This window comes from Rhinoraja longicauda, chromosome 9 (assembly GCF_053455715.1).
Source record: "Rhinoraja longicauda isolate Sanriku21f chromosome 9, sRhiLon1.1, whole genome shotgun sequence".
NCBI classification, from domain to species: Eukaryota; Metazoa; Chordata; class Chondrichthyes; order Rajiformes; family Arhynchobatidae; genus Rhinoraja; species Rhinoraja longicauda.
The window spans coordinates 53,976,657-53,992,055 of record NC_135961.1 but is presented as its reverse complement, the minus strand read 5'-3'; the positions used below and the strand labels follow the sequence as shown (position 1 = coordinate 53,992,055).

The following is a 15,399-nucleotide window of genomic DNA, read 5'->3' as shown; positions in this document are numbered from 1 at the left end:
GCCTGGAATGGATGGGGCCAAGTCCACATCTCACTGCAGCCTCTTGTGTTCCTGTGCATTGAAATTGCCGTATCAGGGCTTGTTGCAGCCAGTCAGGATTCCCCTGCTGGCGAGTGTTTTCCTTGTGCTGTGTTTGTATATAATATACACACAGCTCCATTGTTGTTACATTTCCATTGTGTCGTGGCATATAGGCCAACACTTTCTTGATCACCCCCAGTCATCCTTTAGAGCATGGCAGTGAACAGTGTGTGTGGTGAAGGTTCAAGTCTTGGTGCTGTTGTTCATAAGTTATAGGAGAAGAATTAGGCCACTCGGCCCATCAAGTTTACTCCACCATTCAATCATAATTGATCTATCTTTCCCTCCCAACCCCATTCTCCTGCCTTCTCCCCATAATCCCTGACAACCATATTAATTTGCATATGGGCAAGGGGGCTCCAGAGTTTTTCTATTAAAAATGCCTGCTCCAAGCTGGTGCTGACCCATGCTGGTAACAAGAGAGGAGATTCTCCTCAGCTTTCTCCCTCCTCAGTTTTCCTGTGTGTCTTCTGACAGGGCAACATGAATAAAATGAGGTGAGAGATCAGGGCTGATCAGTGGTCTGACTTCAGCTCAGAGCCACGGGTGTGTACAGGAAGATGAAGCTTAGTTATTGTCCCAAGTGAATTATCATCAGTGACCATTCTGATTCTGATAGAGCCTTTGAATAAACTACAATGACGTTGACTTGCTTATTTTATATAAAATGAATACAAAAGGAGTGGGTGTGAGCAGTTGTGACTAAGTATGCACTTATGATGTTAACTGGGAAACCGTCAGATATCCTCTCTTGTGCTTATGGACATCCATCCGTAAGTTATAGGAATTAGACCATTCGGCCCATCGTCTACTCCGCCATTCAATCATGACAGATCTATCTTTCCTTCTCAACCCCATGCTCCTGCCTTCTGCCCATAACCCCCGGGCACCATTACTAATCAAGAATCTGTCAATCGCACCTTAAAAATTACCATTGACTTGGCCTTCACAGCCATCTGTGACAATGAATTCCACAGATTCACCACCCTCTGACTAAAGAAATTCCTCATTGTCTCCTTTCTAAAGGTACAACCTTTTATTATGAGGCCATGGTCTCAGGTCCTCGACTCTCCCACTAGTGGAAACATCCTCTCCACATTTGTGGGGGTTCTGGTGTGAACTGCAGACCATTGAGGTATGTGTGAATGCCCAACACAGAGTCTGTGCTGTAAAGGGTTGCAGGATCAGCAGTGCAGGTTACTGGGAAGAGCAACCACTGATCCAGAAATCACTGTGTATTAAACGGGCTCCATCCTGTTAATAGTGATAAGGTTCAGGGTTTGACGGGATTACACCACTTTACCCTCTGTTTCCAGAGCTACTCTGCTACATTTGCTCCATGGTGTTGGGAAATTTGGTCCCAACGCTGAGACTATCTTGTGTTTCTTAGAGTTTAGAGATAGAGCGGAAACAGGTCCTTCAGCCCACCAAGTCGGCGCCGACCAGTGATCACCCCATACACTAGCACTATCCTATGCATTAGGAACAATTTACAACCAAAGCTAATTAACCCCAAACCCTGTATATCTTTGGAGTTTGGAAGTGAACCGGAGCACCCGGGGGAAACCCCATAAGGTCAAGGGAAGTAGAAAATCCTTACAGACAGCCCCCGTAGTCAGGATCGAACCCAGATCTCTGGCGCTGTAAGGCAGCAACTCTACTGCAGCACCCTTTTTGCTGGATCTGGAGCATTTATAAGTGATGCATATAATGAATGAAAGTTCAGCATTCGTTATTTCCAAATTCGGAGTAATTGTCAAGTCAAGTCAAGTCAAGTCAATTTTATTTGTATAGCACATTTAAAAACAACCCACGTTGACCAAAGTGCTGTACATCTGATTAGGTTCCAATGGGGAAAAAATGAAACATACAGTAGCACGCAAACAGTTCACAGCGCCTCCTCAATGAGCCTCAAACGCTAGGGAGTAGAAATAGGTTTTGAGCCTGGACTGAAAGGAGTCGATGGAGGGGGCAGTTCTGATGCTGTTCCACAGTCTAGGAGCTGCAACCGCAAAAGCGCGGTCACCCCTGAGCTTAAGCCTAGACCGCGGGTCTAATTTCATAATGAATGAAAGTTCAGCATTCGTTATTTCCAAATTCGGAGTAATTGTGCCATGGTATAATGGGCGTGCTCTGCACACAGATCTATGGCACTGTTCTGACAAGGGCAATGTGGAGCAGAGGTGGGTTCATATACTATTGGGCTGCATGCAAGAGTCCCAGTTTTAAACCTTTTGCCTGGCAGTTGTAACATGGGATGACTGACAGCCTTCTTTGTACATTTCATGAAACTTTATCATTTTAAATAAAAAATTGAAAAATAAAAATTGAGTTTAGAAATTCATATTTTAATTGCTTTTTCAGGATTTATGGCCCATCCCCAATTGCCCATGGAAAGGCAGGGGTGTGCTGCCTCCTTGACTGACTGCAGTTCTTGTGGTAAAGGCGCTCCCACAGTGCTGTTGTGATGGGAGTTGCAGGATTTGGAACCAGTGACCGTGAAGGACCCATGGTGTATCTCCATGTCCGGATGGTGTGCAGTTTAGATAGGAACCAGCAGGTGGGGGTGTTTCCACATGTCCAGCTAAGAGAAGCCACCTTGATCCTTATTACACTGATTAAATCTTCATTCTACATCTGATTCCAAACACATGTTCATAAGTGATAGGAGCAGAATTCAGCCCATCAAGTAAACTTTGCCATATATTCATGGCTGATCTATCTTTTTCCCTCAACCTTATTCTGCTTTTGCACCATAACTCCTGACTCCCGTACTAATCAAGAATCTATTTCTGCCTTAAAAATATCAATTGATGACTTGGCCTCCATAGCCTTCTGTGGCGATTTTAATTTTAATTCACTAGAATCAAATGGATATTTCAATATATTACCATTTGGATGGTCACCAAATCTAATAGGTGTCAAGGTTATTATTCAAAGGTACAAGCAAAGCAATTCATTAAACTATAATGATTTGGACCAGTAAGATGTCACTCTAAAGTAACTCAACTCGGCAGAGTAAAATCTTTTAAAATTTGATCTGCCAATTTGATTACAGATTTCTGGAATGTACCGCTCTGTGTAATTTACATTTTTAACCCTGTGCTCATAAAAACATGGAATCAGACATGTCAGAAATTCCCCCCTCAGCTATCCACATATTAGCCAGCATGATGTATACACAGCGTGGAAAGGAATAGTACAGTACAAAAACAGGCCCTTTGGTCCACTGGGTCTATGCCGGCAACAATGCCAATTTTAATTAATCCCATCTACCTGCACATGGTCTGTGTCCTTGCATTCCATGCATGCTCACATTTCTGTCTAAGTGCCTATTAAACATTCCTATCATATCTTCTACCACCACTCCTGGCAGCATGTTCCCACCACACCCTGTGCAAACAAAAACACTTGTTCCATAAATCTACTTTAAATTTTACCATCTTGCCCTCTGGTATTTAACATTTAGACCCTGAGAAAAAGGCTCTGACTGTACACCCTAGCTATGCCTCTCATCTATATACTAAAACTTTTGTTTGTTCCTGAACTACTGCCAGGGGGGTGGAGGGAGGGATGGGGAGGAGGGGGGGACAAAGGGGGTTGAGGAAGTGGGTGGAGAGAGGAGGAGGGGGGGGGGGGGGGAGTGAGGCAGGAGAGAGTGCTGCACCAATGCAGGAGAGGTTTGGGCCCAATAGGTCCACTTGGTCTAGTAATTTTATAAACTTCTATCAGTTCTCCTCTCATCCTTCAACGCTCCAGAGAAAATCCAAGTTTGTCCATCCTTTGCTTATAGCTAGAACCCTCTGATCCAGGCAATATCGTGGTGAACTTGGACTATTTTCCGTGGAGTATTGAAGGTTGAGGGAGACCTGACAGTAGTTTAATAAAATTACGAGAATAAATTCCATTTCCTGCATATTCAAATACCCACCTGGAAGCCTTGTAAATGCAACTATTGCATCTGCTTTCAACATCGCCACCTCTGTTGGATTATGGAAATGCAGTCTGACAGAATTCACAAATCAGATTGAAGATATGGAATATAGTTGTTCTCACATAATTTATGTGGGGGAAAAAAGTAAATAAATCAGCACAACTAATATTTTTCACCTTAAGTTTCTTGATGCATGCACTGTTGACATTGTTTTGTGTTATGAGAAACTGCGAAATGGCCTGGTTTGTATAAAAGGAACCTACCCTGTAATGTTGTTGAAAGGATAGTTGTCATCTCTGATGATAAATTGGCTGCTGCTTGCAGCATCGGGACCAGAACTGCACACAGTACTCGAAATGCTGCATTACCAAAGCATCATACTGTCCCAACATGACTTGCCAGCTTCAATACAAAAAGCTCTAATTAATGAAGGCAAGTATAAAAGTACGCCTCCTTTACCACCCTGCCTATTTATGTTGCCAATTTTTGGGAGCTAAGGGCTTGTTTCCCAAGATCCCTCTGCACATCTATGCTCCTAAAGGTCCTGCCATTTACTGTATACTGTAAATACAACAGGTAACCAATCTGGCTTTTTATCAACCCCAAATCTCATTATTTAATGAACAAATAAATTTATTTTAATTTTTTATTTATAGTATTTTCAATAGCATACAAAAATACATAAGTGGATAAATATAAGGGAATACATAAGCATAAGCAATGGCAATGTATAACATAAATATCCCCAGGTTGTGTAAAACAAATTGTTATCTATACCTAGAAGATATGTCGGTATATATATGAAAAAGATAAGGATAAAAGAAAAACGAAAAGAGAGAGAAAAAGAAGAAAAAAAAAAGAGAGGAAAAAAAACAAAAAACAGTCTGTACCAGGTGGTTAACGAAAACATAGTAGTGTCGCCCGCTCCAATCCCCTCTACCTGCATAAAGCAATATCAAGAAGAACGAAAAAGGTTGGAATAAGGTCACATTACATGATATGAAAATATTGAATAAATGGCCTCCAAGTCTGCTCAAATTTGATCGAAGGTTCGTAAACAGTACTTCTAATCTTTTCCAAATTTAAACATGAAATAGTTTGAGAAAACCAATGAAATAAAGTAGGAGGATTGATTTCTTTCCAATTCAACAAAATAGATCTTCTGGCCATTAATGTAAGAAAAGCAATCATCCGACAGATGGGGGGAGATAAACAAGTAGAGTCCATCATTGGTAAACCAAAAATTGCAGTAATGGGATGGGGCTGTAGATCAATATTCAAAACCGTAGACAAAGTACTGAAAATGTCTTTCCAGTACCTTTCCAAGGAAGAGCATGACCAAAACATATGGGTAAGAGAAGCTATCTCAGATTGACATCTATCACATATAGGATTTATATGGGAATAAAAACGAGCCAGTTTATCTTTGGATATATGAGCCCTTTGAACGACTTTAAACTGTATCAAAGAGTGTTTAGCGCATATAGAAGAAAAGTTAACAAGTCGAAGAATTTTATTCCAATTGTCAATAGGGATGGTAAGATTAAGTTCTCTTTCCCAATCATTCTTAATTTTATAAAAGGGATCAGAGTGTATTTTCATAATTATATTATAAAGATTTGATATTACACCCTTTTGAAGGGGGTTTAATTGTAACATATTCTCCAAAATACCCTTAGAGTCTCGGTTAGGGAAAGAAGGAAGAACCGTGTTTAAAAAATTCCTAATCTGTAAATATCTAAAAAAGTGAGGACTGGACAAATTATATTTGTTAGATAATTGTTCAAAAGACATGAAACAATTATCCAAAAATAAATCTGAAAATCGTACTATACCTTTAATCCTCCAAACTAGATAGGCTTGATCCATCAGAGAGGGGTGAAAGAAAAAATTCGATACAATGGGCATCTCTAAAATAAAATAATTCAATCCAAAAAATTTCCGAAATTGAAACCATATTCGTAAGGTATGCTTAACTATCGGATTGTCAATTTGTTTATGTAACTTAGAAGGAACTAAAGGAAGAGAAGTTCCTAAGATAGAGCCCAATGAAAATCCTTGTACCGATTTAGTTTCCAAATCTACCCAATGAGGACTCGGAGATAAGTCCAAGTCGTTTAGCCAACATTTCAGGTAACGAATATTAGTTGCCCAATAATAGAATCTAAAATTAGGCAATGCCAATCCACCTTCCTTTTTGGATTTTTGTAAATGTTTTTTCCCTAATCTAGGATTTTTATTTTGCCATATATATGAAGATATTTTAGAATCAACTTTATCAAAAAAGGATTTGGGAATAAAAATTGGTATTGCTTGAAATATATATAAAAACTTAGGTAAAATAATCATCTTGATAGCATTAATCCGGCCTGCCAGAGATATTGATAATGGTGACCATTTAGTACATAAACATTTAATCTGATCCAATAAGGGTAAACAATTAACCCCAAATAAATCCTTATGTTTTTTGGTAATCTTAATCCCTAAATATATAAAATAATCATTAACTAATTTAAAAGGTAAGTTATTATAAATTGGAATCAGTCTATTTAAAGGAAATAGTTCGCTCTTCTTAAGATTCAATTTGTATCCAGAAAAACAAATAAATTACACTCAAAATTTTATTATTTTAATAAGCTAAGATATTTTGACAGTGATGTCAATATTTTCAGGCAGTCCTCTATTGTTAAAATTAAATACTTTTTTGTATATAATACACTGAGGGTAAAACTAGTCACAAGCATAATACCCGCCACACAATGTGCAGGAGGTGATCGGAGGAAGTCTTGCGCAGTGCAGCATGGTTCAGATTGTCCGTCACAGCAATGTTCTCTCATTAAACCCTCACATCCAAGCCAGAAGTGCTCATTCTTGTGATGCCCAGTCTGAAGAAGGGGCTCGACCAGAAACGTCACCTATTCCTTTTCTCCAGGGTTGCTGCCTGACCCACTGAATTACTCCGGCATTTTGTGTCTATCGTCCATACTCATTCTTCAGTTTGTGGAAACTCAAGCATTTAGATGAAGAAACGTAGTTGAGCTCATCCATCCATCGTCTTGATGGGCTCAAATCAAACTGTTCCCAAAGTGAATTCAATGGCCTGGAAAAAGCATTCCATCTGTTGATGTCTCTGTGTCGTATTAGTTTCCAATGTCAGCCCTAATAGCATCCTTTTCACTTGGACTGTGCACCATCTATGTTTCCTGAAGAAGCTTTCTGTTTTTTTCCTTCTTTCTTGGAACATTTGTAGAGCTGGATACTCCCGAATAGTCAACGGGAATTAGAAGAACAAATGTGCCGGGAGATTGCAGACAATAGACAATAGGTGCAGGTGGAGGTTATTCGGCCCTTCGAGCCAGCACCGCCATTCAATGTGATCATGGCTGATCATTCTCAATCAGTACCCCGTTCCTGTCTTCTCCCCATACCCCCTGACTCTGCTATCCTTAAGAGCTCTATCTAGCTCTCTCTTGAATGCATTCAGAGAATTGGCCTCCACTGCCTTCTGAGGCAGAGAATTCCACAGATTCACAACTCTCTGACTGAAAAAGTTTTTCCTCATCTCAGTTCTAAATGGCCTACCCCTTATTCTTAAACTGTGGCCCCTTGTTCTGGACTCCACCAACATTGGGAACATGTTTCCTGCCTCTAACGTGTCCAACCCCTTAATAATCTTATACGTTTCGAAAAGATCTCCTCTCATCCTTCTAAATTCCAGTGTATACAAGCCTAGTCGCTCCAGTCTTTCCACATATGACAGCTGCAGGTCAAATGAGTTGTAGTAGGGGATTTTAACTTTCCCAATATAGACTGGGAAAATCATAGCATGAAGGGTTTAGATGGGGTGCAATTCCTCAAAAGTGTCCAGGAGAGTTTTCTTAAGCAGTATGTGGAGGCCCCCACACGTGAGAGGGCCGCGCTGGATCTAGTATTGGGAAATTGGGAGGGGCAAGTTAATGAAGTGTGTGTGGAGGAGCCTTTTGGGACCAGTGACCACAGTTCGATTAGGTTTAAGATAGTTATGGATAGGGACGGAGATGGTCCACATGTTAAAATGCTCAACTGGGGTAATGCCAACTTTGAGGGTTTGAGAGAAGGTCTCGCTCAAGTTGACTGGAGCAGGTTATTTGAGGGGAAAGGAACATGGGCAAAGTGGGATGTTTTTAAAAGTGTACTGAAGAAAGCTTAAGATGTGTACTTCCCCATTAGAGTGAAGGGCAAAGCAGGCAAACGTAAGGAAGCTTGGCTGACGAGGGAAATTGAGACGTTAGTCAAAAACAAGAAGGATGCATGGGACAGGTATAGGCAGCTGGGATCAAGTGCATCCATGGAGGAGTTTCGGGAATAAAAGAGTATACCAAAAAAGGAATTCAGAAGGGCAAAAAGGGGCCAGGAGATAGCTCTGGCGGGTAGAATTAAGGACAATCCCAAAAGACTTTATAAATACATAAGGGGGGAAAGGGTAACTAGAGAGAGAGTGGGACCTCTCAGGAATCAAAGCGGTCACCTCTGTGTGGAGCCACAGGAGATGGGCAAGGTCCTAAATGAGTATTTCTCCTCTGTATTTACTAAGGAGAAAGACAGTAGGACGGGGAAATTGGAGCAGTCAAATGTTGTGCCTCTTTTCAAGAAGGGCTGCAGGGAAATTGCTGGGAACTATAGGCCGGAGAGCTAAACATCTGTAGTTGGTAAGTTACTGGAGAGTATTCCGAGGGATAGGTTATGCAGGCATTTGAATGGGCAAAGGCTGATTAGGGATAGTCATTATGGTTTTGTACGTGGGATGTTGTGTCTCACAAATCTGATCGATTTATTTGAAGACGTGACCAAAAAGGTTGATGAGGACAGAGCTGTAGATGTTGTGTACATGGACTTCAGTAAGGCGTTCGACAAGTTTCTGCACGGTAGGCGGCTCTGGAAGGTTAGATCGCATGGGATCCAAGGAGAGATAGCTGAATGGATAGCAAATTGGCTCCATGGAAGGAAGCAGAGGGTGATGGTGGAAGGTTGCTTCTCAGACTGGAGGCCTGTGACTAGTGGTGTGCCTCAGGGTTCAATGCTGGGCCAATTACTGTTTGTCATCTACATCAATGATTTGGATGAGAACATACAGGGCAAGATTAGCAAGTTTGCTGATGATACGTTAGTGATTTTGCAGATAGTGAAGATGGTTGTGATAGGTTGCAGCAGGATCTGGATCGACTGGCCAGGTGGGCAGAGGAATGGTTGATGGAATTTAATACAGAAAGTGTGGTGTTTCATTTTGGGATGTCGAATAAGGGCAGGACCTACACAGTAAATGATAGGCCTCTGGGTAGTGTTGTAGAGCAGAAGGATCTAGGAGTATCGGTACATGGTTCGTTGAAGGTCGAGTCACAGGTAGATACGGTGGTCATAAAGGCTTTTGGCACTTTGCTCTTCATCAGTCAGGGTATTGAGTATAGACGTTGGCAGGTCATGTTGCAGTTGTATAAGACATTGGTGAGAGCACATTTAGAATATTGTATTCAGTTCTGGGCACCATGTTATAGGAAATACATTGTCAAGCTTGAAAGATTTCAGAACATTTTACAAGGATGTTACCAGAACAAGAGGGTATGAGCTATAGGGAGAGGTTGAGTAGGCTGAGTCTCTATTCCATGAAGCGCAGAAGGATGAGGGGAGATCTTCTAGAGGTATACAAAATCATGAGAGGTATCGATCAGGTAGATGCACAGTCCTTTCCCCAGAGTAGGAGAATCGAGGACCAGAGGACATAGGTTCAAGGTGAAGGGGAAAAGATTTAAGAGGAATCCGAGGGGTAACTTTTTCACACAGAGGGTGGTGGGTGTACGGAACAAGCTGCCAGAGGAGGTAGTTGAGGCCGGAACTATCCCATCTTTTAAGAAGCAATTAGACAGGTAACATGGATAGGACAGGTTTGGACGGATATGGGCCAAGCACAGGCAAGTGGGACATTGTTGGCCTGTGTGGGCGGTGTGTAGCTGGGACATTGTTGGCCGATGTGGGCGGAGTTGGGTCGAAGGGCCTGTTTCCACACTGTATCACTCTATGACTCTTTGACTTTTAAAAAAATGCAGCTCCTTCACAGCTTCTGTGAGGTTGTAAAGCACCTTGCGGAAGATGAAGTATCTTAAAGCACAGTAACTGATTACGAGTCGGGAGTGGGGTTGGAAGTCAAAGCTCTAAACGATCGGCGAGTTACCAGAAAATCGGCGTTCAACCTGTTCCAATTTGAAGATACCCCAAGACCCACAAACAATAATGCAATCACATTTAAACATTTCTCTATGTCGATTGAATATTGAATAACTAAAGATATGCCCACCTGGGCATATGTTCCATGTTTTCATCCATCGCTGGATACACTGCCAATTTTAACTTGCCTCAGGTGATTCCTGCATTACAGAGTCCTGTTAATGGAAATTCTCCTTTACAAATTACAACCCAAATTTCCTTTTTTTTCCAACTCTGGTTTCTTGACGCGTGAGTGGACGAGAGTATGGAAATTCGTGACATGGACTGTTATCCAGGAAACGTCACCTCCTATAACACTGGGATCACCTTCATTCAATCAGCAACATTTCATAAAGTTCTGAAAATAATATACATTTTCCTACATTGCAGCAGCACAATCTAGACTATTATTATACTTTAAAGCACTCTTTAAAACATGGTTTTATGGAATAGAAATTGTACTTGACAATAAATATTAACATTCTTTATAGATGTATGAAGCACAAAGATGAACATATATTTTTATTTTCAGAAGCCATTCAATGAACATGGCTTCTGTAAATTTACTAAACCAAGTTTAGAAGAATGAGGGGGGACCTCAGTGAAACATACAGAGTAACGAAAGGCTTGAATAGAGTGGATGTGGAGAGGATGTTTCTGCTAGTGGGAGTGTCCAGGACAAGAGGCCATAGCCTCAGAATTAAAGGATGTTCGTTTAGGAAGGAGATGAAGGAGAAATTTCTTTAGTTAGAGGGTGGTGAATCTGTGGAATTCTTTGCCATAGAAGGCTGTGAAGGCCAAGTCAGTGGAGATTTTTATGGCAGAGATAAGATAGATTCTTCATTAGTATGTCAGAGGTTATGGGGAGAATGGGGTAAGGAGGGAGAGATAGATCAGCCATGATTGTATGGCGGAGTAGACTTGACGGACCGAATGGCCTAATTCTACTCCTATCCCTTATGTCCTAAAGGTCACGGAATTGTAGGTAATTTATCAGCATGAATAGAGGATTAGCTACCGAACAGGTAATGGGTTAAATTAGGCATATTAAGAGGAAGAGGAAAGGACTAATTAATTTGTAGTCAGTTTATCTGACTGCAAATATCAGTGGAAAATCAAGCTGAGAGGATAATGTAACAATGCATCATAGTAATATCTTGGGACTTTAATTCACATAGGGTCTGGGAAATAAAATTAGCACTAATCGTATAGATGAATTTGCAGCATGTGTAAAAGATGATATCCTATATCGGCATGCTGAAGAATCAACAAAGGGAAAGGTTAATTTCAACTAGTTACACGCAATGAGAAAAGGTTAGTTAATAGTTTAGTTTGAGAAACAGGCCCTTTGGCCCACCGAATCCGCGCCGACCAGTGATCCCCGCACACTAGGAACAATTTACAATTTTACTGTAGTTAATTAACGTCCAAACTTTGTACGTCTTTGCAGTATATTTACAGTAATTGTATATAAAGCTTTGGGAAGAGTGAGCACGTGACAGAATTTTGTTATATAAATTCAAATGATTTGCTTCAATCTGAAATTAGGGTCTTAAATTATAACAAAGGAAACTACGAATGCATGAGTTGTTGGTTAGACTGGGAAACTACATTAAAAGAATAATTGTGGCAGGTGAAGATCAATCTGTAGGCTATCACTTTATGTGAGATTAAGATTAAGGAAATATTGTGGCATTTGCCAAAGAACCGGAACGATGATCTGAACGATATTCAGGAGTTCTGTGCGTTGAGAAACACCAGCCAGAAGAACGCCGAGGAGTAATTTTAATCACTATGCACGTTTGATGGCAGCATATTCGGTTGTTTCCTCACTGACTTCTATTGTTGGAGCTTTGGTATTCCGTCGTGCAAATTGAATATCAGCATAGAACACCTCCGATTCCGCCGACTGCAACAGAAAAACAGAATGAAAATGGCACAAGAGACTGCTGAATCAGTAAGCCGATTTTGTCCGTCAGTCAGAAAATACGCAAAAATCACTCCATATCGCCAGTTTATAATGAATGGCATCAAAAACATGTAAGATGAATAAGAAAGAACATTTACCAAAAGGGGAGAAAGAGAGCAAACTAGTTCTGATATTCAAAGGAATGAACGTACTGTATGTATGTAAGATTTTGAATATAATGATATTTATGAAAGCTTGTTCATATGCAGGGGTGTAAGGTGGACATTTGTAAACCTGGGGTGACTTGTATAAGTCTAAAAAGGAAGTAATGGCATTCAATTAAAGGCATGGACCAAAATGTCGCCTGTCCATTTCTTTCCGCAGATGCTGCCAGACCCACCAAGTTGCTCCAGCAATTTGTATTTATGTCTGGTACTTACCATAGTGACATTGGTGGCTGGTTTTGTATTGGTCTTGGTTTCAACTGAAATAAAATAAGAATCTATTGAGTTGTCACATATGAGTGATAATCAAATTGAAATCACATTGCGGTATAAAAACATTGTCATCCCTTATCCAGTGCATTCAGATAGCTGCAACATTCTGCAGAACACATTAGTTTAGACAAACAGCATGGAAACAGGCCGTTCAGCCACCAAGTATAAGCTGGCCAGTGATCCATGTACACTAGCACTATCCTACATACTAGGGACACGCCTGTATATCTTTGAAATTTGGGGGGAAACCAGAGCAACCGGGGAAAACCCGCACGGTCACAGGGAGAACGTGCAATCTCCAAACGGACAGCACCCATAGTCAGGATTGAACCCAGGTCGCTGTCAGACAGCAACTCTACCACTGTGCCACCGTGCAGTGTGTGAAGAGTTTCTCACTCTTGACAGGGGCATGACAAGACTCACATATGTCTTAAAGGCTAGACATCTAGCATTCAAGAGAGAGCTGGATAGAGCTCTTAAGGATAGCGGAGTCAGGGGGTATGGGGAGAAGGCAGGAACGGGGTATTGATTGAGAATGATCAGCCATGATCACATTGAATGGAGGTGCTGGCTCGAAGGGCCGAATGGCCTCCTCCTGCACCTATTGTCTATTGTCTTACTTCGACAGGCTGTGGATCAGGCGTTTTTTAGGGAGTTAAGACAAACTGCGTAGGCCAATGCTTCAGTGCAGTATTGTAGAAGCTGCCTTTTACTCAGTGGTTCTGTAAACTTCTCAATTGAATGTAAAGGATTATAATTTCATTAATTCACGGACATATGCCCTTTAATTCACTGTCAGGTTTAAATTCAGGCATGATCAAATGGATTAAAATTCGAGGGACTATGTTAATATTGGTCTTTCTAGAATTCTGCCATTAATTTGTCACTGACAGCAGCCATCTTTAGAGAGGCTGCAGGAATTGATATATATCCAATAATTAGTTCAAGACTGATGATGTGCCCATTTAGTGGAGGAGGGCAGAGGCAGCACTACTTGGTGGCAGGTTGCTCTCTATTTTAAGGACACAAGGGACTGCAGATGCTGGAATCTGATGAGGTAGCGTGGTGTCGAAGGAAGGAGATGGCTGGAGGTGTGCAGCAGCCTGGGACTTGCCTGGAACAGGCTCCACTCATAAGAACAAGAGGGTGGACTGTGAAAATAGCACCAATAGATGGCGCCTCTTGCGTGCGGGCCCAGTAGACTATTTCTGTACACTTGCTAATTAGGGATCGGGGTATGGCAACATTCTACTGGACTGTTTGTACGAAAAATAATTTCATTGTGTTTGCACTTTGCAAATGTGACAATAAAAGCACCATTGAACTATTGTTTCCGCATATCACCTTCTGATTTACCAGATTCCAACATCTGTAGGATTCCAGCATCTCTTGTTTCCACGTTAGCTTTCAGCCTCTATTCCCACCATCTGCTCCTCCACTTGGCTCATCTGCCCCTCTTTCCCATCTTCCTCTGTTTCTATCTATTACTGCTGCCCTGCCCCACTCCTCCCCTTCACCCCTTTCTGCTGGCAATCTTCTCTCTATAATCACGACTCGAAACATCAACCATCTCTTTGTTCTCTATTTTAGTTGCCTTGATGGTGACCTTGAGTGCTTGAGTATGATTGTTCAGGTACAAGATCTAATAAAGAGGAGATATTTGTTCCAATTGTCCCTGTGGATCTAAGATATAGAAGCAGATTTGGGCCATTTGGCCCATCGAGTCTGTTCCACCTTTCAATCATGGCTGATCGATGTTTCCCTCCCAACCCCATTATCCCATCCTCTCCCTGTAACCTTTGGCACCCTCACTAACCAACCTATCAATCTCCACTTTAAAAATACCCAATGACATGGCCTCCACTGCCGTTCATGGCAATGAATTCCAGATTCACTCAGATATGGTGTTTGTGTAAGATGACTAAGTTGTGAAGAATTTTCTTTGAAGAGTGCGTTGAATCTTTATATGGCTCTGTCAGAGAACTGTGAAGCCAATTTGTTGAGTTTGTTGAAAGGAATTGAAAGGCCATTGAGGTTGAATAGTTTAAGTTAAGAAGGGTACAACAATGGGCTACTTGACTGTTTCTAATGTTCTTACATTTGGAATCATTGATGAACATAGCAATAATTTACATAAATCCCCAATATGAGTACCAAAATTAACTTTTTACCTGTAACCGTCGAATGAACTGTGTTCAGGTCTTCAGTAGAGCTCCTAGGGAAATGATATAAAAGATACTGTCAGTGAATTATTTATATTTATTGAATGTCTCTGAAGGACAACAAACAAACTGCATTGGTATTGGTTTATTGTTCTTATGTGTACTGAGGTACAGTGAAAAGCTTTATTTGCATGCTATCCAGTCAAATCATTCTATACATGAGAGCAATCAAAGCGTATCCAAGTACAACAGCTGGTGCAAAGATAAAAAATATAAGAGAAACAAATATAGCGTTATAGCATTTTAGCTTTACGACCACAGAGAAAATGCAGAGAGAAAAAAAGTGGCGCCACAATGGCACAGCGGCTGTTGCTCCCTTGTAGCGCTAGAGACCCAGATTAGATCCTGACCAAAGATACTAGAGGAACAAGATGGACAACTCCGTCAAAATCACGTACACTGAAGTGTAGTATGCAAAGGAGCTATTTTAGTAGGCAAAACCCACCGTTCGCTATGCCTCTTGCAGTGTAATCAATGTTTTGGGGGAACAGTATATGTGATGATACCATTAAAATGCAG

At 41.1% G+C, this 15,399-nt stretch overlaps 1 protein-coding gene across 4 annotated transcripts in view; it reads right to left on the bottom strand.

Moving 5' to 3' along the window:
• Positions 1–4,765: 4,765 nt before the first annotated feature.
• Positions 4,766–15,399, bottom strand: part of LOC144596756 (immunoglobulin superfamily member 3-like) — a 68,743-nt gene continuing 58,109 nt past the window's right edge. For all 4 annotated transcript variants that reach the window (XM_078405512.1, XM_078405511.1, XM_078405514.1 and 1 more), the window contains 3 exons: positions 14,830–14,873; positions 12,602–12,645; positions 4,766–12,161 (listed from right to left, as the gene is read on the bottom strand). In XM_078405512.1, the coding sequence (XP_078261638.1) occupies positions 12,045–12,161; positions 12,602–12,645; positions 14,830–14,873 (205 nt within the window). In that variant the 3' untranslated portion in view covers positions 4,766–12,044. The remainder of the gene's footprint in view (positions 12,162–12,601; positions 12,646–14,829; positions 14,874–15,399) is intronic.